The sequence below is a fragment of the Macrotis lagotis genome, chromosome X (assembly GCF_037893015.1).
Source record: "Macrotis lagotis isolate mMagLag1 chromosome X, bilby.v1.9.chrom.fasta, whole genome shotgun sequence".
Classification (NCBI taxonomy): Eukaryota; Metazoa; Chordata; class Mammalia; order Peramelemorphia; family Peramelidae; genus Macrotis; species Macrotis lagotis.
Window position 1 is genome coordinate 220,797,424 of NC_133666.1, and position 22,308 is coordinate 220,819,731.

Genomic DNA, 22,308 nt, shown 5'->3' on the forward strand with positions numbered 1-22,308 from the left:
TGAGCCATAAAAAATGTTTTATTTAACTGTGTCCAGCATTGCAAGGTACTTTCTATTATTATCAATTAGTATGAGTTGCTCCAGCCTATATTTCCCTTGAATTAAAGTGATAATAAAAACAGCAAAAACAATGACCATAATAATAATAATACTGTGATAACAGAATGTCTACAACTGGTTGAGAGCAAGGATGCTAAAAAGCTCCTTTAATTCTGAATTGAAAGGTCCTGAGACACAGAGCGCCATCTAGCAAGCAAATTTAGAATCAAAGTGTACCGAATAAAAGTTGAGTATTCAGAGAATTGGGGATAGAAGAGGGGTGCGGGGGGAGATACCTAATACTCAGTTGCTGGAAACTTGCACTTTCTGCCCACCCTTATCTGGGTTTAGTGCTTGCAATCATATTCTTTTCTCCGAAACATTTTTGATAAACACTTTGGAGAGGAGACCATATCCTCTTTGGTCTGTTTCCTGAAACAACCTCTAATCATTGTTCTTTTTTTACATAACTTATCCTAGGATTTTCCCAATCATATCTATATATCTGTACTCGTATATATGCATAAATATGTGTGAATAAACATATACATACACACATGCGTGGGCGTGGGATTGGGAAGTAGCAGAGAGAGGTGAGATGGACTTGCTAGCTTAAAGAGATAATGCTAAATTTAAAGGTAGCCCATTCTCTCTTCTGGGCAGCAGACACATTTTTGCTTAAAAAATAAGATAACATAAAATACTATGTTCTAAATATAAATGGTATTGCTTCTGTCTTCTCGGGATGTTTTCCTTTAGATCTTTACCTCTTTTGGTTGAAGGGAAGCCAAGGACAGGGTCCAAATTATATTATTTTGTAACTTGGGGGAGGGGCAAACCTTTTCTGGAAAGTTTAAGATAGGAATGTTCTTTGCAACTATGTTAATTGTGTGTCTACAAATAAAACAATTGTGTTTGTGAATTAAATGAAGGTAAAATATGCTTCTTTTTCCAATACTTTCTCTAAGGATTTTCCCATCATTTCCTTTTGGCCAGCTGATTTGCATAGGAAGAAGAAAAATAACTCCACATATTTTACACCTGTTTCCTAAAATCTTTATGTCAGACCCATCTGAAATTCCATTTTCTACGTCTCTACCTAGATGCATCTCAAAATGGTTTGTGATTTCCTTCTATTTAAAATCACCTATGAGATAACATATCCTTGTATAATTACTCCAGCCTACAATGCCAGAACCTTGATTTTCTATTTTTGGGGGTTCTCCCTATTAGAAAAGGAAGAGCTTAAACAAACTCTTGGGAAAGGAAACATCGGCATATCTGAGTTGAGGTTAACAGATATTCCAATGTCAGTGTAATAAATATGAAATAGATCCCTTTATAGTCACAATTTGATATTTTTTCTCAGCACAATGATGTCTCAGAAGAACAAAGTCTTCATATAATAACATGCCCAACATACTCATTAAAATATCTCCACAGGTTTTAGTATTTACAAAAATAAAGACATCCAACCAAATCAAACCAATATAAAAAAGAGACTTCAGAGGTTGTACAAACGCCACCTTGGAAAACATCTAAGGCATTTTTGTGAAGTCTCCTATGTATGCTTATGCCTGGGAAACGGAGGTGAAGTTGGATTCTGCATACCATCCGTCTTGCACCGTCTTGCACACACACACACACACACACACACACACACACACAGATAAAGCACTACTACTACCACGACCACCATCAGCATCAGCATCCCCTTCCCTTTAAAAGTTCATTGAAGTTCACGGGCATGCTTCCCTGGGATCCCAATAAACTAAAGTTTAGCTTTTTCTTCGGTGTCTTGTTAAATAGCCCGTTTCCCCATCAAGAACCCTATCCTCCTTGATAGGGTACCCAGCTGTTTAATTTAACATTGATTTATTGCTTTTAAAAGTAAATTTACACACATGCCAACAGCGCTCCGTTTTGTTTCCCCAGACCCCGGGATTTATTTTCTACTTAGCGCTTGTCTGACAAAACAATGTCCTTTAACTTTATTACACATCGATGAGGAAATCTGTCTTATTTTTATTTGGATTTATTACTGTTACTTGTGGGGACTTTTGTAATCTAGAAAAGCGAAGGTCAGAAAGTAAATAACAATTGCAACATATACAGACTCGCAAATAGCAGGGAAATCTCAGAATATGGCCTGGCATATAGTTACTTGCTGAATTCCTCATTTGAACCGCTATCTGATGTCTGAAGTAGTTCCTAAAGGCGGGAGAGAAAAATCGTCTCTATTTTTTCATGGACAGGTAGCATTCTAGACTCATAAAGGTTGTATTCCTACTAAGGTTAACATCTGTGAATCCATTAAGTTCTTTGCTGAACCCATCTCCAATCATAGCTCCAGTTTTAGCGAAGGAGAAAAAAAATCTATCTCTCAGTCAAAGTCTGTCTTGCCTCAGTGCAGTTAACTTCCAATTATAAAATATAAGTGATATCTGAGCTCAAGGGAATTAAGATGGACTTTCAAGCAGCTTTTACAGTATGCTTCATCTACATTTTGTTTTTCTTTAATTCCCAATAAAAGAACTACTTTCTTCTTTTCACTGACACAATACTATTTTTGTGTTCTTCATTTCACATTCTTTAAAAGAATTTTTTTTTTGGATCAAGAGGAATCAATAAAACATTAGTGATTATCTATGGAAATAAATTTCAAATAAATCAACAATCGATAGATACTCCAGAAAAGCATTGATTTGGGGTAAATATATCATTAAATTTCTCCAACTTGAGACATGAACAGGGTTTTTTAAAAATGTGTGCCATGTGTTTTTCCTTCCCCAAAACTGATTTCTCACAGAAACTTCAATAATAACTTTAGAGATCTTCAGATGAGGACAATATCTCTTTTCTAGAAAGAAGCAAAAATGTGACAGGTTTTGTTATCAGGGCATAATGAGAGCGGTGTAAGATATTCCCTTTCTCTTCCCACAGATACACCATTGTAAAATAAAGACCTCCTATCTTAAAGCCAGACTTCTCCCCAACTGCCCTGTCCGCTATTTTTCCAGAGACTCCACATAAATCCAAATTTCAAATCACTTAACATATTTTCATTGATTTTACCAACCTGGGTGGATAGGGGAGGGGGGCAAGTTAATGGACTATACTTCTCCTACTTCCCATGAAAATGCAAATACACCTAAAGTCGAGTCCTTCCTATTTAAAACAAAAATATTGTCTTTCAAAAATATCTGTGAAACCTTGAAAATTCTCCTATTCATATCAGGAACATTTTCCCCCTTGTTTGGCCTTTGAAAAGGGGTCCTGTCACTCAGAAAGGGGCCATTTCTTTAACCTCTTTCCTATACACCCACAAGACCGCTTTCACATACACAGAGTGCCCTCCCCTCTAGCCTTCTCTCTCCGCAGACGCCCCTCCCTACCAAATCCACATTTCTATCTATCTTATCCACGATGTTTTTAAGTCACCAATATAAAGATTAGAGATGTTGATTCTCTAACAAGAGGGAAAAGTACTTCTCTAATCAGAGCAAGAGTAGGCCATAAAGCAGCAACAAGCAATCCGTAATGTCTTCCCTAGAGCGTTAGTTTCCAGCTGGAGAGAGAATTATTGACTGGAGAATCCGCCTGGCCAGAAGGATTCTTTTTAAGTCAAAAGACTACCCTTCACAATAAGACTAGATGGCCTCTATGCACGGATCCTTAATGTTCACCACTTTTTTTGGGGGGGGGAGTTCAAAAAAGGTGACACAAATGGTCTCCCTCTAATATATGGTTTAGTCACGTGGTTATCTATCTCGTTATTAGAAGAGTCCTTTGTTAATGAAGTCTTTACGCTACACACAAGCCCACACCCATGTATGTTTACAAGAGTGGGTGTATGGTTTAGGTATTTAATAGCATCTCTAAATTTGTTTATATCCCACACACATATCTGTGCAGTCAAACTCGCCTGGTCATGAAAAAGCCACATAACTAACGCCTTTCATCAGAGATGCTCAGAGAAATTTGCAAATAAACATTTCCATTTCCAGTCTGCAGAAAGAGATTCTGACACATCAAGAGGTTGAAACTCAAAGTCACAATTGAAATAAAAGAACAAGTTTAGGCTCAGTTCTCACACTGGAGTTATTAAGCATTAGAATATATAGTTCTTCTTAGTTTCCCCCCTCCCATTCCCTTTTCTTCTTCTTCATGTCCACCCTTTTTCTCCTCCCTTCGTTGCTCTGTCATACTCAGTGGGTGGGAGGGTGTCTGTGTGTCTATGTGTATCTGTGTGTGTGTGTGTGTGTGTGTGTGTGTGTGTGTCGATAGTATAAAGTTCCTGACTAAGTCTCACACTTAGAAACCTGTCAAAGTTGTGTGAGTGGGGGTAGGAGTGGAAATGGGGTGGGATGCCTTGGAGTAGAAGCACTGATGGGAGAGTTTAAGAGACTTATTTGGGAGGAAATAGAGGGTCAGATCTGGTCTAAGTGGAACATCTGCAAAACATTCAAGCAGCTTATTCAGCAAAGAATCCAGCCATTTATTGTAGAAATAATAAAAAGGCACTAATGATTATAGTTCCCACCCCTTCCCCCAAAAGGCCAAAGCTTAATGAAATAATTCAAAGGTATGCCTCATTTCCTAATGGTGGAATTAAACAGCAACAACAAAAAAAAAATCCCAACTAAACTTTCCAACTCTGCCTTCTAAAGGGCCTGGGAAACGTGCTGAGAAATGAGGTAAATAAAATGTAAGTTAGAACGCTATTAAGCTCAGGAGAAGGTATATATGGGCTCGTGCTCAGTTCCGCCTTGATATGCAATTAAATTACAGAAAATTCTTCTTTAAATAATATCATTTGGAATACTTCTTCAACACTCAAGGATGTCTGAGGTTAAGTAGCTTTTAAAACGTCAGTTTTAAATAGCTTATGCAATGAATAGCTACCTTTAAATCTTAAAACCATTATAAATATGCTATACATATGGATGCCAGTTTATCTCTACATATTTCTTTTTAAAATGAGGGAAGCATTCATAAAAAGCTGCTTGGCACACTTTATTTTAGGAAAGCAGATGTTAATTTTTTTCACGTATCATTTTATGACCAAGTACATGTGTAACATTGGAAAGCATCCAGAACGCCTCTATTATTTGCTAAATGACTGTTAGTTGAGGCATATTATTCTCAGCATAACTATGGTATAGGTTATATCAATAAAATAAACATCTGTGGTTTTACCAGGAGAGAGGAAAAATTAAAGAGTTCCTATTAAAATGGAAAAAGAGTTTGTGTAAGAAGAACACACCTGCAATGTAGTAAATTGGGCATTTATATTGTTCCATGCAAAACAAAGTCCCTCTGTAGTACATTAGAGATTATTTACCTTGTGTGAAATAAAGTTGAAAGCCTGCCCCTCCATGCCAAATATGAATCTCATTGTGGCCTTCTGCATAAGAAGATAACAGGTACTGAGCATTCTTTTTTGTCTTGGGGATGATTTCTCTTCAAACAAACCTTCTCTAGAAAATACACATTTTCTTTTGAATACTTATATCATACTTAGCATGATGTAAATACTCAGCTTGTAGGAATTTTAACTCACTAAAAATAATTTTTGCTACTTTATCACCATTGAAATCTCAATCTCTCTCTCTCTCTCTCTCTCTCTCTCTCTCTCTCTCTCTCTCTCTCTCTCTCAAAAAATTGTTTGAGTGATCCAGTGCCTGGACCAAGTCAGAGGCATAACAATTAACTATATTCAATATTTATGGTTCAATTTATTTACATTCAGGAAAACAAATGAAATCAGTAGAGATATAACAAAACAAGTGTTAAACACATATAAGGACCATGGATACATATGTTCATGGTATTTTATGCTTAAAATTATATATGTATGTGATATGTGTTTAAAATTAAGATATACATAGTTTTTTCATACTAGGAAAAATGTAGGTATCACTACATTTGTATCACTAAAACAATTTGCCGCTTACTACTCCAAGACTGTTACTCTCTGAACATTGCCCTTTTCCAAAGGGCCATGGAAGGGATTTTAAACACAAAATACTGCAAATATGAAAAATAGGTCACCAATAAAATTGGTCTCAGCATGAAGTATAATTGCAACAAAATGCTGCTGAGTAAAATCTAGGAGCGAGCTGGCTGGGGTGGCACAGTCGAAAACCATCTGGTGTGTATTAAAAGTGGTGCTGTAAATATTGCTGAAAGCTAATGCATTATCAGCTTCTATAAGTGCACCGGGCCTGCAAGCTTTCCATATGTTAGAATATGTAGATAGAGTGGAAAGTGGGGAAAGGTGTCATATCAATCATGAGCTTTTCAAGCATTGTTTTGCATACTTCTTCTGGAAGTTCGGCCAGAAGAGAAAAAAAAAAGCCCACCAAAAACCCAGTGACAGGATATTCTCTCTTAATAAGTCTCTTCTTGTGTTCTCTGTCCCTCTTTCTCTCTGTCTCTTGACTGTGTCTTCCCCCCCCCACCTTTCCTTTCTCTGCTTTCTCCTCCATCACTCCCCTCCCCCTCTTTTCCCATTCCTCCTCTCCCTATTTGAAGATGATAGGTCAAGCAATTGGTGACGTCACTCCGCATCAGTAAAAGAGAGTAACTGTTTCAGAGAGAGGGAGGAAAAAATTCATATTTTCCATCAGTTGTAAAGTTTCGTCTTTTTAATAGAATTACACTGCAGCTCGAGTACTCCTATTTAGTTCTCTATAACGCCTTTAGATTGTTAGTCGTTCAGCAGCGTGCAGAATCTTTTCCTAATCCAGAAATGTGAATCCTGTGCCATATTCGATTTAATTTTATGAAACTCATTAAAATACGGTACCAAAAAAAAAGTCTCCGAGTTCACGTTTCCATCCAACTGGCAACTTTAACCAACGTGGGTGTAGGTCTCCTAAACTAAGTGAAATTCTTCTGTCAGTCTTTAACTTTTCTTCTCTTAAGAGTTCTCTCCAAGTGGAGATCCACACCAACGCTTCCGCCCCTCAACACCCCCCTCTTCACCCCTCCCCACTTAGAATCTTCCTGCTGTCATATTTCTTCTGAGAAGCAGAAAGTTTAAGTTTTCGTCTTAGTGATCACATGGAATCATTGTTCCTATTTCTCCACCCCTCCTTTCAATGCTCTCTCCACCACCACCACCACCACCACCTGCCAATTCCTGAGTTACAACTTCTTATTCAAAACCAATGCAAGGAAAATTCCCTAAATCGTATTCCAGAGATCACTTTTTCTCTTACGAAGTTTCAGTGGGTTCTTTCATTCGTTATTCTTGCATGTCATACTCCTCTCTTTCCTTCAGATTCACACCTCTATCCTGAAAACTCATAACGCTTAACTCCAAGTGCTTCATGTGGCTGAACCTGCTGTTAATGACAACCCAAGTTCAATCAGCAAATAAATAAAACTCTTACTTTTTTTTTGGTTGCCGGCTGCATTCCCCCTCTGGCCGTTGCCTCCTTTAATTATGGGAGCTATATTTCTTCCCTGGGAGACATTCGTGGGGATTTTTTTTTAGGTGAAAACTCTTTTCTGCTGAGTTATTTTGGAGCTGGGACCAGTGAGTGCCCCATATCCAGAGACTTTGAGTGAAGTGCAGATTGAGACATATCGAGTTCCCTATAAAAGGATCATTTCATGTGGGAGGTTGGACACAAAGTTTGCACTCGTGACTGGCATTCCAGTGAGAGACATGCATATTTTAAAACAACAAAGCACGCTCGAAAGAAGGCTTAGGGGAGGGGGAGAAAAACTTGGAAAGAAGTTACTAAGTGACAAACATCTGTCAACATGGGATAATTTGTATACTCACTGAAAGACTATCTGACTAGTTTTATACAGGTTAAAGGAACACCACCTAGTAATGCAAGGAGAGTTCAAACTTTGCACTTTTGAAATATTATTAAAAGATAATTTCGGATCAAAGAGTTATAATTCATATTTAAAAAACCCGCTCATTAATGAAGGATTTTTAAAATGTTTCAGAGAATACTATCTATTTCTGGAATTTGGTGTAAAATGTTTCCTTTCTAAATATAGTTTTTATGGAGAAATGAGTAAAGGAAACACAGCACCGAACTAATAGTTTTAAGGTGGAAAGGATGTAATAGTATTATTAACAATAACATTAACAATAAAAGAGTGAAACAAAAAACTCCTAGTTGCTACAAAATTTGAAAGCACAGCAAAACAGGTTACAGATGCACAAAATATGCAAAATATATGCCTCTCTGAAGGTTATCAATAAAGGGAGCAAAAATCTCCTAATATTTTCTCTGCAGTTTAAGCATACACGCACATACACAATATTTTTATAATAGGTTGGAGGAAATCAAAGTTTCCTTTCTAGAAGAGAAGTTTTAAAGCAAATGGAAAAACCCGAGGGGAGGTTGCTGGCAATGTCTTTCTCTACTGCGGAATCTCCAAAAACCACATGGAACTTCACTTTACAGCTTCCCCACATAAATCTGCTTCTCCTCGAGATCTGAAGACAAAAGGAGAGGAGGCCTAGTGGTGAGCTGGATATCTCTGTTAGTTGTCAGTGCAGGTCCATGGGCAGGGAATGCTAATGAGCCTTTGCGCAGCTGAAGACTGGGTCTCTCTGGTAGACTCTCAGACCCATACACAGGGACCCGTGCATACACACACTCACAGGCTATCCTGCTTAACACACTGAGACATACACCCGGACAATCACACTCTCTCTTCTCTTTCCTCTGCGAGTATAGAGATCGATAGCTGACCCTACGATTTGGCCAGTGCTTTATTTATCGGGCCGTGCAATGATATTATCAGCCTTAAACGTTATATATGGCGGGTGTCTTCCTAAATCACCAAAATAGGATAGCTTGCAGCGACCAGTCTAGTCTTTCTAAAAGAAATGCTTCACAATCTCTCCACACCCCCTCTGCCACCCTACCCCCCCCCATCACATACACCGCACTCCTCTTCCCTACTAGCCCTCCTTCTTTCCCTCCCTTCTTTACAACTGGGGATATTTTATACCCTGTAGTTTGGGGTTTGATTCATTGCTTTAAGCTTGATGGAGGGGTTCTGTAGACAAGTAGATGTATATACGCTATTATACAGCCATCATTGAGATTACTAACAGTGGTTCCCTTGTCAGTCTGATCCACCGAATAGAAACACTATTCACAGCATATGTATTTCTCAAAATTTAGGTTGGGGGAAGAAGGGAAGGAGAGGGTGAGAAAGAGTTTGTAACCTTGCGCCATGTTAAATCTTTTCTTTTCTCATAATTATATTTATAAATTTATTTCTACATTCCTTGTTATTTCTTTGTGCTCAAAAATTGAAATCACATGCAAACCTTCTTTTCCCCTTTTCTTACATAGACACGTACAGCCCCCTCCCCCATCCCCAGTCCCATCTCATACTGTTTACGTCTTAGATACACAAGTCTGCAGCCCCCATAAAAATCAATTGTACTGAAGTGAATCTAATAGGTCAAGATTTTCTTTTAAAAAATGTCTTAAGCACATGAAACATGCCCTTCCCAACACTCGTCCTTTCCTGAATCCCCTTTCTTCTTCCCTCCTTCGGTCCCTCCCTTCCGTACAGGTGGTTGCTCTTACACAACCAGAATTAGAGAGTAGAAAAATGCCCAGGCAGAAACATGTACATCCCCAGGAATCCAATGCACGAGATTCTTGCTGCTGAAAGAGCTTCAATATTACTTCACCTTGGTCAGCGGTGGCCCTTGTGATCTTGCCAGCGGCTTCTTCCTTTCTCCAGATGTGGGTGCTCAAGCTCCTGAGGATAGGGAACCGACACTCTCTGGGGAGGATTTCAGCCCCAGGTCCTTCCAGGCAAACAAGCCCCACAATAAATAAATTAAAAAAAAAACACAAAAAGAGGGAGGGGGAAGTTGGAAAATGGATTCGCTGACAAGGAGGGATAATAAATGAGAGGCGCTTTCAGATAGATATCTCAGACGTGAAATTGCGCCCAGCTGGTTGTGTAAGCAAACAAATAGTTTCATGTTAGGAACCCTCAACTTGTGGCTTGATGAATAGAACACGACAGAGGTAAATGGCTCTTTAACTCATTTAAGAATAAAACTCTTTGGCTTCCCAAGTAAAAGACCTGGTGACGCCATAGATCCTGAGCAAGCACTCTAACAAGAGTTTTATTAGTTTCCACTTGTGTTCCCAGATCCAACCCCCTCCCCAACACATATTTTCCCCCTCCTTACCATCGTTTCCTATAGCCGAAATCATCAGGTCATTAGTCCTGGAACCCCCCCCCCCCAATCCCCTAAGCCTGAATATAAAAACCACAGTCTCAAAAAACAAAAAGGTGACACTCACAATAATGATGATGAGTTTTAAATGAGCTTTTTTTTAAAGCTCCCAAACACTGAGTAGTCAAATATTGCCCCTGCCCTAGAAAGTGCAATACTCAAGGATCACTCTGTAGCAGTTTGAAGAAGAGAAGGTATAATAAACCTGGTGAACTTGATGCCTCATTTTGGAAAGGGAGCTGGAGTCAAAGCAGTCTTTGGTTATTCCTAAATTTAAGTGACTACAAACTTTTAAACTTGAAGTTACTGTGCTATGGGGGAGCTGAAATTTGTGCATCTTACCTTTAGGGTAGGATTTATCTGACCACCAGAAGAGAAAGGTAAAGCTCCTTCATTTCCTGGGGGAGAACATCCTGAGAACTTTTTTTTTTAAATTAAAGTGAGGCTTGTGCTTCTAGCAATTTAATATTATTTCAAACTCACAAGTTTTATGTAAGCATTTGATTGGGAAGGGGAGTGTTTGACATCCTTCTCATGTCAGAGGCTATTTAAAGAGAGAAGCTGCTCCTTAGTATTGTGCTTTACAACTATGGAGATGCATTTCCTCCTTAATTCTGAAGGGATGCAAGTGTGCTTTGCTTTACATTAAATTATCTTTAAACCAAAACATTTTAAATTATCTAAATTATCTTTACATTAAATTACTGTTAACTGTTTGCATTGATTTGAGTTCACACCTCTTAAAAAGCCCCAGTTCAATAAGATCATTTCCTTTGATTTCAGTGTTTTGTTCAAAGGAACAAGCAGAACTCTTCCCCTTGTTTTACCTCCCATTTCCACCCACTGAAAATACACACACACACACACACACACACACACACACACACACACACACACACACACACACACACACTATCCTAGACATCCCTATGTCCCAAGACTCACGAGAAGTTGACTGGGCAAAGGAAATGAGAACTTCCTGAATGTTTCTCAACTCCAATTAGTGTGAAGGAAACTCTGCAAAGTTAACTGAGCAGAGTTCTTTACCTGCTCTGCCCAGTCACCTGCTGGGAACTGCTGGGTTTGTCCCAGAATTTATGAAAATAGAAATTAGCCTGATCCTGGGACAGCTAGCCGGGGAAGGCAGAGAGAATTGAGAGAAGGGGAGCTAGTGAAATGAGGAGTCCCAGATGTAATGAGAGATGAAAGTGGATAACCCCTGTAGTTTGGGCCAATAATTTAAATGATCTGCCTCTACCTTCCCCTCATAGTAGGTGACTACAGACCCATCTTGTTCCTCACTTCATTTCCACCTTCCTTTTAATACCAAATCTGACTATCTCCTTCCCTATTATCAATCTGGAAAGACAAGAACTATGGTTTGAGGATAAAAACCTGTCACTGGTCATCCTCTCTCCTTTTTTTTTTAGATACACTAGATCAGAATTTATTGGAAGAGGAGGGAAGAAAATCAGGGAATTTATACTGTCGAAAGGCATAACCCTTCTATAGATGTCCTTTTCTATTTAGATTGTCATTTTTTTTCAGATCTTAAATCTTATATTAGTACAAGGGGGTTCTATGTTGCCAATTACTTGTCTGAGAGTTGAAAATTTCCAAAGCTTAAAGCCAAGTATTGACATAGAAATAAGACATACACACAGACACAGACACACAGTCATACTGACTAGACCTATGTCCTTTCCTTTTCCCTGGAAAGAAGAGTTTTTGCAAGAGGTTTTAAACAGATGTAACTGTTCATAAATATTTTCTGAACTTTTGTTCCTCCTGGAAGATTAAACCATTTATTTCCATGGTGGGAAGGGGAGGGGATAGTGAACAAAAACTCAGAGAAGAGAGGGTCTGACCAAAATCTTTCAGCCCAATAAAGGAACAAAGTGATAGTTCCATGTCTTACTGCTATCCCACTTTTCTCTCCATATCCCAATGACCCCGTGCCAGAGTGGGCATGACCAAAGATTTACTCACAAGCTTCTGAGAGGCCCATGATTCTCTTTCCATCTAGGAAACTCAAAATCTAAGAAATGAATGATCACAAGGGAAAACTTTCTTCCCATATGTAAATAGTATGTATATCTAAATACCTAAAGCAGGGTTTATAAAAGTGTTGAGGGTGTAGTATATATTGATCTCCAACACTTGGGAATTTATCCTTCTACAAGAACCAGTTTCTAGCACTGTCAGGGTCTCTTCTTCACCCTCCCCACAAGAGGAATGCCCATGTCACAACTCAAAAACAGCCCTCGAGCATTACCCCACAATGGGTACACAGTTATTAAACCTCCACATTTCAATGAATAGAAAAGTACATTTTCAACTACAAAAATGTTTATGTTTTCATCAGAGGGATTACATTGTAATGAATATATTTACATCTCATTTTTAAAAGCAAGAGATAGCTGTATGTGTTTAGATGCAGACCAATTCCTCACTCTTCTCCTCCACCCCATGCTCCATCTCTTCTCCAGCTTTAAAACAAATTCCCTGGACCATTTCTTAAAAATTTTCTTGGAGCAGAATTTGAATTAAATTTCTCTTCTCCCCTCCACCTAATTCTTCCATTTCTCTTCATTCTGCCTTGAGAGTCAATTCAAGGGCAAAGTTATTACCCTTGCATCTGGGCTGAGGGCTAAGGCCTAGGGTGAGAGTAGAGTGGGAGGGAGAGGCACTTGTGCTTAATTTCCATCCAGTGGGTTCTGGTTTATAATCACAAACCTATGTACATCCACATCCACTACTGAGTGGATACCCTAATTCTGAATACAGTCCTACAGAACATCTGCCCCCAGATGTTGATCTGTAGCATTCTGGTTACTGGTTACTGTATAGAGCTGCAGTTGCCCAGGCTCTACTGCACCTAGAATATTAAACACCCCAAGTGGGTTTATGTGAGTGAAGGATCTTGTTAATGCATAAAAAAAGAAGAAGAAAAAATCTAGAGACTATAGACAGTAAATTGAAAGCAAAACACTGCTACTGGCTCCTGAAATGAAAGCTCTTGCCTCATCGGGGTATGTTTGGGAATGGGTATGGGGGTGGGGGAGGGGTGTTATTTTTAAAGATCTGGCTTTATTAATACGTTAAGCAAGAGCTCCCTTGGCAGTATGTGTTCTTACAGCTCTGTCTCAGATCCTATAAAACATTCATGCTCTGAAAGCTGTTACAGAGATCTGCACCACCAGCAAGCAGTATTGTGAAGCCTTTACCTTCAAAGGGGCACCATGATGGAAATGGTTTTTAAATTAAAAACGGGACTTTGGCACACCTCTCCAATTCTCATTTCATAGAACGGTCACGAGAGAAACCCAGGAAGGGTCCATCTATGCCACCCAAAGAGGAATCCTCCCGTTATATTTTCCTAGGAACAGACTGGGAATAATTTTATGACAATACTCAGTGACTATATAGGAAAACAAATACTGTCGATCTTTTCAGCATTGTAGCAGTAACTGAGCACACAGCCTTGAGTCCCCTAATTCTTCTGAAGCTCTTCGAGGTTCTCTCTCTCTCAAAGGCACTAGGACCACCATCCATCTTCCTGAGAAACCATCCTCAGAAACCAATATGCAACTTGTCCCCGTACCCCGCCCCTTCATAACCACGAATTCTACCACCAATAGTGGTAGAACTACCAATAGTTTGCCGCCAAGCCAAAGGACAATAAACGAAGATCTATTCCAAGGCACCCTGCGTGGAAATGTGCTACGAACAGGACATTCTCTGCTTCTCTAAGCCTACAAACCTCCAGGCAACCAACATAAGCTAATCAAGAATAGAATAAATTCCACTCACTACAGAGAAAAAGCTTACACCAGCCTTGAAGTCACTTCTCGAACCAGGATGCTTAGTTCCTATAATCTAGACAACGGAGCGGATTTTATTTCACTTGTATAGTTTCCATTTAACTTTGCTAGGGGCTTTAATAAAGTCCACCCCCTCCAACCTCTTACCTTCCCCCCAGCTTTCCTTTTCTATTCTAATGACAATTGGATTACAAAGGAATTTTGAATTTATCTATCTTTTTGAAATGTGTCAAGCAACAAGACACGTGTTTTTTGCTAAATCTTTTATTTTTGTTTAAATTCTCACTTCAATTTTAATTCTTGAAGAACAGCTTCGACAACATATATCGCACTCATAAGAAGCAAAGGGTTATATCAAAAATTATTAGTATAGAATCACAGGAAACCTGGTTTGGAACCAGAAAAAAATACAAAACAGATATAGATACATAGACACAGGACAATTTTTTATAATTATTTGGAAAATGTTATTTTCCCCTAATTCTTGTTTGTTTTTCTTTATGCGCATACGATGTTTTAAATTTTTACAAAAAATGAAAATAAAGACTAATATTTTACAAAATGAATAACAATGTTCGTGGTAAGTGTTTTTGTGTGTTTCTACATAGGCTTCAGTTCGCTTCGATGCTTGTTTTGTTTTTCTGTACAGAATATATCCACACATCAGTCCACAATAAATCCTGGAAGGTCCATTATTCTCCTTCTGTTTTATTAAAATCCCCATGGTCCTTTCTTCATTTTTTCCCCATAGACACATGGTCCTTTTCATTTCCTTTCCAATGTGTTCACACATCTGATCCTAAACGAGTCTTTTTCCTTTTTTTTTTTAATATATATTTCTGCTGGGTTGGTTCTGCTCAGATCCCTCACCTTTCTTCCCTCCCTCGCTCCCCACCTTTCCCCATTTGCACCCCGGCGTTAAAAAAGTTCGACCGTTTCTGTCTGTTTGGTGTCCTTGGCCAAAGCCTCGTTCTCTGTGTCTCTACTGGGGGCTCAGGGACCAGGGGCGGTGTTGTCTCAGGTCTAGGAACACTGGATGGACATGTAAGGCCAGTTGAAGCTGCTCCCAGACAGTAACATATCTCTGATGAGAGTTTCAATGGGGGTTTTACCTACCAAGCGAACGAAGAAGAGCTGTTCAATGACTGAGGATGAGACAGTGCGCAGAGAAGGCAGCCGCAGTAGCAGTTTGCCGAAGCGGCTCGGTTGGTTGGGGTATTGGCTTCTCACGTACTCCTCCAGGGCGCATTGAGACTTCTCCTGCAGGCTCTCGATATGGGCGGCATCTGACAGGCCACAGGCGTCTGCCGGAGCAGCCACACACAGGGAGGAGACAAGTGGGGGGAGGGGGGTGCAAACAGGACAGTGAGCAGCAGAGTCACAAACAGAAGCAAAAAAAAAATTCCTTTCCCATTTATGCCTCCCCCCAAATCCCTTTTTTTCCTTTTTTTCCCACTTAAACAAAATGAAAATAAATCAAACCCCCCACCAAGCCTAGAGAATCTAGATACCTATACACACTCAGACACACACGACATCAACCTCTCCCTCTCTTTGTTTTTCCTCCTTCACCTTTGGATTAAATAATGTAAGACTCTGAAGCCATGTTTTCTACGCTCAGCAACCTGTCCTCAGTCTGAAGGGCAGGATTTTTCAGGGTATTCAGTTAATTAATATGATTGCTTTAGCCGTTGATTCCGGGCTTTTAAGAATCCTGGCGAAATATTTTCAGAAAAAAAGAACTAAATGGATCTTGGAGCCCATAGAAGCCCAAACAACAGTAGCCAAAATACTAGACCCAAACCTAGATTGAGGAGCAAATAAATACGTAGAGGGCTGGTTGGGGGGTGGGAAGGAAAGGCAAACCGTTTGTTGACATGCTGGGAATTAGATCAAGTCCAATGCTTTAGTAATATATATATATATATATATATATATATATATATATATATATATATATATATATATATAGTTTGAAGTTCCCATGTAAGGAATGCATAGTGAAATTCCTAGGTCACTCTTCTGTCTGTATCTTAGAACAAATAATTGAAAATTGGTCACATCTTTGTAAACTGTATAATAATCTAGAGGAATATGGCTCAGTTACTACAGGCTGTGTGCTAAGGAGACATCTGCAGCTATCAGACACAAAGCTAGGAATGGCTGCGGTGCCTAAACACCAACTAAATGTAGCCAGACATAGAGAAGCTTCTTATTGAAGAATAAAAGAAGGAAAACACTCCAGAGAATGATACAATCTCAAACACTATCTACTTATCTCACATCAACTTGAGTCCTTATTTCAATAATAATATTGCAGAATGGCAGTTACTTTATTTTGACTGGTTAGAAGAGAAAAGTGGGTTCAAGGGAGGCCAGAACCATTCCTTCTATAGTTCAAATATCCACATTGTTTCTTATCACAATAACAAATATTTTAAAAACATGAGGACCATTGAGGAACCATTACTAAATGGAGAGATTTAATAAGAGTTCAAAGCCAGAATTTGCTAATACTCTATCTATATAGATCTAGATATGTTACAATGCATATTAATGGGCCCAAAAGGGCATTGGGAACTTGTGACTGGTCCTGAAAAGGCACAACGAGTGATTCCTCAGAACCCGGGTGTGGCTCTATTTTTGAAGTTTATGTCTTTATATTTCAAGAACCAGATACAAAGATTTCTGAGTACATTCATCTACAAGACTATGGCCTCGAGCAAAAATCACAAATATAACAAGCTATATTCAAGAACTTCTGAGAAAGGAATCCTTTGACCCAAGATCCAGACTAGGTCTCTCTCAGATATATAATTACCCAAGCCAGATTTTTCTAATCCACACTATATTGTTAATACAATGATATTCTTTAATACCAAAATCCAGGTGGAACTGATTTACTGAAAACAAACAAACAAACAAACAAACAAAAAAACACAGGCACCCTTTTTAGCTAAAGGATGCAAAGATCTGTTCTTGGCCTTGAATCTAGACAGACTACAGTGACTGTCACCAAGCAGGCTCATATTTACATATATCTTGCAATACATGTATTATCTCCCTATTATGCCCCAGGACCCTATTTAAGTCCAGACAATACAATATGAAAAGGTTCCCCCTAACACACTAGCAGATTTTTTTTAAGAGACCCATATGTCATCCCCTTAAGGTCTGTAAAATATTTATCAGATATTTACGATAAGTGCCCACCTAAGTGCAGGGTCACCGGACGCTAACCTGCATCTATTACCCTTGACTGAAGGAAGTGGAAAGGTTGGGCACTGAACCCTGCATCTTTCCCTCAGTCAGGTTTTGATTTTGCTTTCTTTTCTTTGAAGGCTGGTGCTGCCTTTAGATATGTACTCCTTTCTCTCCTGAAGAAAAAAGGATTTGACTTGATCAGAACATCGGTTAGGGCTCTGGAAGTTAATTTTCCTTTTCTCACTGGAAAGAGGTTTTTACCACTGGTGAACAGACGGGAATGGGCTTTTAGATCGATTAGGTTATTGCATCCACAGCTCTTGGATAGCTGGGGCAAGTGTAATGCAATACATATTTACACTACATGAATTATATCTCAGATAAGAAAAGGAGGCATAATGTGCAAAATCCGTGTCTCTCTTTTTATATGGCAGTGTCAATATGGGGACGTTCAATATTTCTTCTACACTGTATGGAAAAGAAATTATGTAAATAAATAACCATTACTGTTAGGGCTCTACAGCCTTAGCCTTTGTCGTGTAGAGAATGTATTTCATGTGGTGCATTCAGGGGAGTTTAGTGTTTAGAAAATATAGATGTAATCAGTTGCCATAACTAGAAATCAAAGTTATTATTGTGCTGAAAATGGATTTATTGTATTTATGTTAACTAGACTACGGCTTTTAGAGAGGCTCTCATTTATCTGAAGAAATATTTAGGTGTGTGAATTAATAAAGTTTTTTTTAAAAGTAAGTTCAGGTCATGACCCAATCCTTGGATGAGGTCCAGAATATTAAGGATTAAACAAATCATCCAGGGTTCAAATGCAAAAACCACAACAGGGGGACCCCCCTGCCAGCATTAAATTCTTAGCCTTAGCAAACTTTTTTGGACAATATGTCTAAAAATTTTTTTTCCATCATTCAAAGTTTGCTTAAAAGTTGGATGACTTTGAGAAAGGCTTCCCTTGAATTCCCTTCTGGCTAGCAATCAAAACAAGTTTAGTCAAAAGTGGAAATGTGTGTATGGGGGAGGGGGTGAATTGCCCCTGACAGCTGTATTTCCATTTTCAGATATTCTGCTTTCATTTTCTCAACAAAATAATATTATTGTTAATTTACTAGACATCCTTTGTGCTCTTAAGCAATCATCCAAGCAAGCTCTTTGGAAAACTTTTGTTTTGTTTTGTTTTGCAAAGAAGGATTATAACTGCTGTTTAGGAATAGAAAGTTGAAATAAAAGAGTTAATAATTACAGGGACTTCACTGTAGACTATATAGTTCTCTAGGCTACATGGAGAAGGGGCATGTGAACAGAAAATTCAAGGGAGTTGGAAAATGGGTAGAACCAACGCCTTTGGCGTAGAAGAAGGGAGGGGAGATCTTTCCTGAGTAGACCATTCTACACTACAGTGTCACATTTCTATTTCCTAGGACCTTACTAGATAGGGTTAAAAAAATCAACTTCACTGTGATTGGCCTATTTATTGATGGAACCTCCACAGTGAATGAGTGTAAAAAGTAGGTAAGTCTACAGGCATGCTCCAGAGTTAAATCAGCCTGATCTATGCTTTCAAGCTTCTTTGTCACTTTTGAAAAACATGTTTCCATCAAGAAGACTTATTAAGATAAAAATGCATTCAAACCATTGAGGTGGCTATTCAATAAATCTTCCATTTGTTTTAAGGTTCGTACTTTCTCCTCCTGCAAAGAATAACTCCTCTCCCAGTAGCAGACCTGCATTTGCACTGAAAGTAAAAGGGGGCAGTCAAAGTACATGGCTCTGGCCACCCTGCATACAAATTAGGTGCTCCTGTCTAAATAAATTATCTTTTGTTCAAATCGATATTAATACTACATTTGCTACATTACAATATTGTGCAAATTTAAGAGTCATTTTAATACAATGTAAATACTATTTTTCATGCATGAAAGGCAACAAATATTGATAGATTATAAATTGCTTACTGTTCAAGGCCTTGGGAGAGTTTTGCCATTTTTGCTAGAGAAAACCGGTTTGCATTTGGCTCTTTTTGAATCTAGAGTAAAGTTTTTAAGACACTCTATTTTTCTCTATATGAAATTAAAAAAAAATAGTACAAATAGTAGTGATAATACCGCTACCAAATATGTAGGTGGAAAAGGACCACATCAAGTCTACTTAGCTCGGCATGCACATATGTGACTTCTTTTTTGGCTTTGTTTACATTTCCCCCCCATTACCTGCTGTCTTTGGTGTTTATATTTTTGCTACTTGCAGGATATTATAAGAGATGTATAGAATTCACATGGGCTAAATTGAGAACACTTCAAAGCCATGTTAATACACTTTCTCACAAGTTAATTTGAACCATTTATCATAAGAGAAATTGTTAACATTCAAGTTACCACCGCCTACACTTAATTTGATATTTTCCCCCAGCAATCTGTTAAATTTCCAATATTGGTGGGGTTTTCATAGTAAAAAGATTTATCTTTGGGACGACGCAATCTTACTTTCCCTGTGAGTTCTGCAGTACTGCTTTGTTTTTTTTTATCTTTCTTGTTGAGATCGAATTTTTTTTTTAATAATCCCAATAACATCTGCAACTGCATATTTATCTGAGTGATTTCCGACAAGGGGAAATCTGGCAGCAACAAAGCGATATTGTTTATGATTTATTTCGACTGATTTCCCTCTTTCTATCCTCTTATTTTGAATTTTAATTTGCGTGTGTATGTGTGTGTGTGTGTGTGTGTGTGTGTGTGTGTGTGTGTGTGTGTGTGTGTGTCTCAGTCTAGAGATTCGTCCAGGGAAAGTACCATACAAGAGAAACCAACATTCTCAAGTCCTCCTCCTTTCTTCGCCTCCCTCAGATCCCTGAGATCACTCAGACGCCGACAGAGCCGAGGTAGACAGAGATAGTCAGCCCGGGGTTGTTTCACCCCCAACAGGCCATCACATCCTCTGTTCCAGCCCAGATCGGCTTGGGGAGACTAAGCTGCGGCAGTGACTGAGAAAGCAGCAGCAGCCACAGCAGTAACAGCAGAGGCCCACCCACCCCTAGATCCACGCCAAACCTGGCAGCAGCGGCCCCCTCCCCGACACCCACCCCAGCAATCTGGTTGTCCGACCGGGGCTGAGGGTAAGGAGGTTAAGGAAGAAGAGGAGGTAACGGGGGAGGGGGCATCACGCTGGCGCTAGCTCTCACCCAGCACTCGTGCTCCCTCTCCCCATCGCAACTCCCCCGCCTGTGCAACCCTCCCTCGGTGCATCTCCCTCCACCCCTTCCTCCCTTCCTCCTTTCCTCCTCCTCCTCTCTCTCCTCCACCCCTCACCTGATGTGAAGAGGACGATGGCTTTGAGGCAGCTGTACTCGGCGGAGTCGACGTGCAGGGCCTTGAGCTTCTCCACCTGCTCCTGGAAGATACGGATATGATCCATGAAGGCCACGACCCGGTCGGCAGACATGGGCGAGGCGTGCAGGCCGGCTGCGGCCAGCAGCGGGGCCACGTGGAGGGGCATGGAGCACTGCGCCGCGTTGAGGACAAACAGCTCGCTCCACGTGAGCCGCAACAGGGCCACCTGGTCTGTGATCTGCAGGTCCGGGAAGAAGGGGATGTTGCGGGCCCACTCGACGGCGCTGAAGAGTAGGCGGGCGGCCAGCTCGCAGATGTTCTCTATACCCATGATGTTGTTGGGCTGCATGCACTGGCTGCCGTAGCGGGAGGTAGGGTAGGGCTCGGCCCGCAGCAGCAGGGAGATGTATCCAGACAGATAGCAGTGACCGTTCAGGGGATCCCCATTGGTGAGGGCGTATTGGCCTGGGTTGGGTTGGGTTGGAGGCATTCTTCCTCGCTGAACCGCTGACAAAAAGAAAGAGAAAAGAAGAGGAAATGTGCATCCAAGGGGCTTGCAAACATCTCCTCAACGCGGTGCTGCGGGTCCCGAGACAATGCAAGTGCCTCTCCCCGCAGACACACACACACACACACACACACACACACACACACACACACACACACACGCCCAGGCGCACACACACACACGCACACACCACATACACACATATTCACACACACACACACACACACACACACACACAAACACGCAGTCCCACACAGGGGTCCATAGATCCAGACAAGTATCAATCCATCCAACTGCAGAATCTTGAGAAGTGCGGCAAACGTTCTGTTTTCTTCTCTCTGCAGACTCTGTACAGGCTCATCCCGAAGAAGACCTCATAGGAAAAGCCAAAGTCCTACCCCCACACCTCAACCACCATTTATCCAAACCCCAGAGAAGATGACCAAGAAAATATGCACAGAAAATAAAAACCCCACTCACCCCTCCAGACTTCAACAAACCAGTGTTAAAACAGTCGAAATGGATGTGGTTTAAGTACACTGATTTGCAAACTATCAGTGTTTTGCTTATAATGTATTTCTAGATCACTCTCAAAGGTTACAAATTGTCTTTAAAATACATACATGTTACATACCCTCACTAACCACTTTCAACTTTTAAGTAGTCTCTAGTACCACTCCGTCTCCCTCTTCCCACCACATCACATAAAAGTTCTTACTGTTAAAAATAATAAAAAGACTGAATATTTTCAATGAAAATAAAAATGTTCGAACTTACAGTAGCCAAACATTATTGAAAAAAGTAGGAAAAATAATTAATGTCTTTCCTGTGCGGTCCCACTGCAAAACCCTGCAGACAGCTTTTGCCCAGTGAATGCACTAGCTTGCAACTGCAAAAACCCTGGATTCATTAACCATCTGAATGCAAAACGTAAGCATGCTTTGAGTTCCTAAAGCTGAACAAAGTTTTTTTTAAGTATGTGTATGTTTGACTTAGACTGTCTCAGCGTTTCAAATTATCAAGTAAACAAAGGCAACTTTAGTAGAAGTTCCTCCCCACATGCATTTTGATATGCCTGTGTATTTATATTATGTATATATATAATTTTACTTTCCCATCTAATAATTCATAGTTTCTTTAACTTTG

At 39.8% G+C, this 22,308-nt stretch overlaps 1 protein-coding gene across 1 annotated transcript in view; it reads right to left on the reverse strand.

Moving 5' to 3' along the window:
* Positions 1 to 12,182: 12,182 nt before the first annotated feature.
* Positions 12,183 to 22,308, reverse strand: part of NR2F1 (nuclear receptor subfamily 2 group F member 1) — a 12,065-nt gene continuing 1,939 nt past the window's right edge. The window contains exons 2-3 of the mRNA XM_074200891.1: positions 20,634 to 21,161; positions 12,183 to 15,416 (exon numbers count right to left, since the gene is read on the reverse strand). Of these exons, the coding sequence (XP_074056992.1) occupies positions 15,136 to 15,416; positions 20,634 to 21,161 (809 nt within the window). The 3' untranslated portion in view covers positions 12,183 to 15,135. The remainder of the gene's footprint in view (positions 15,417 to 20,633; positions 21,162 to 22,308) is intronic.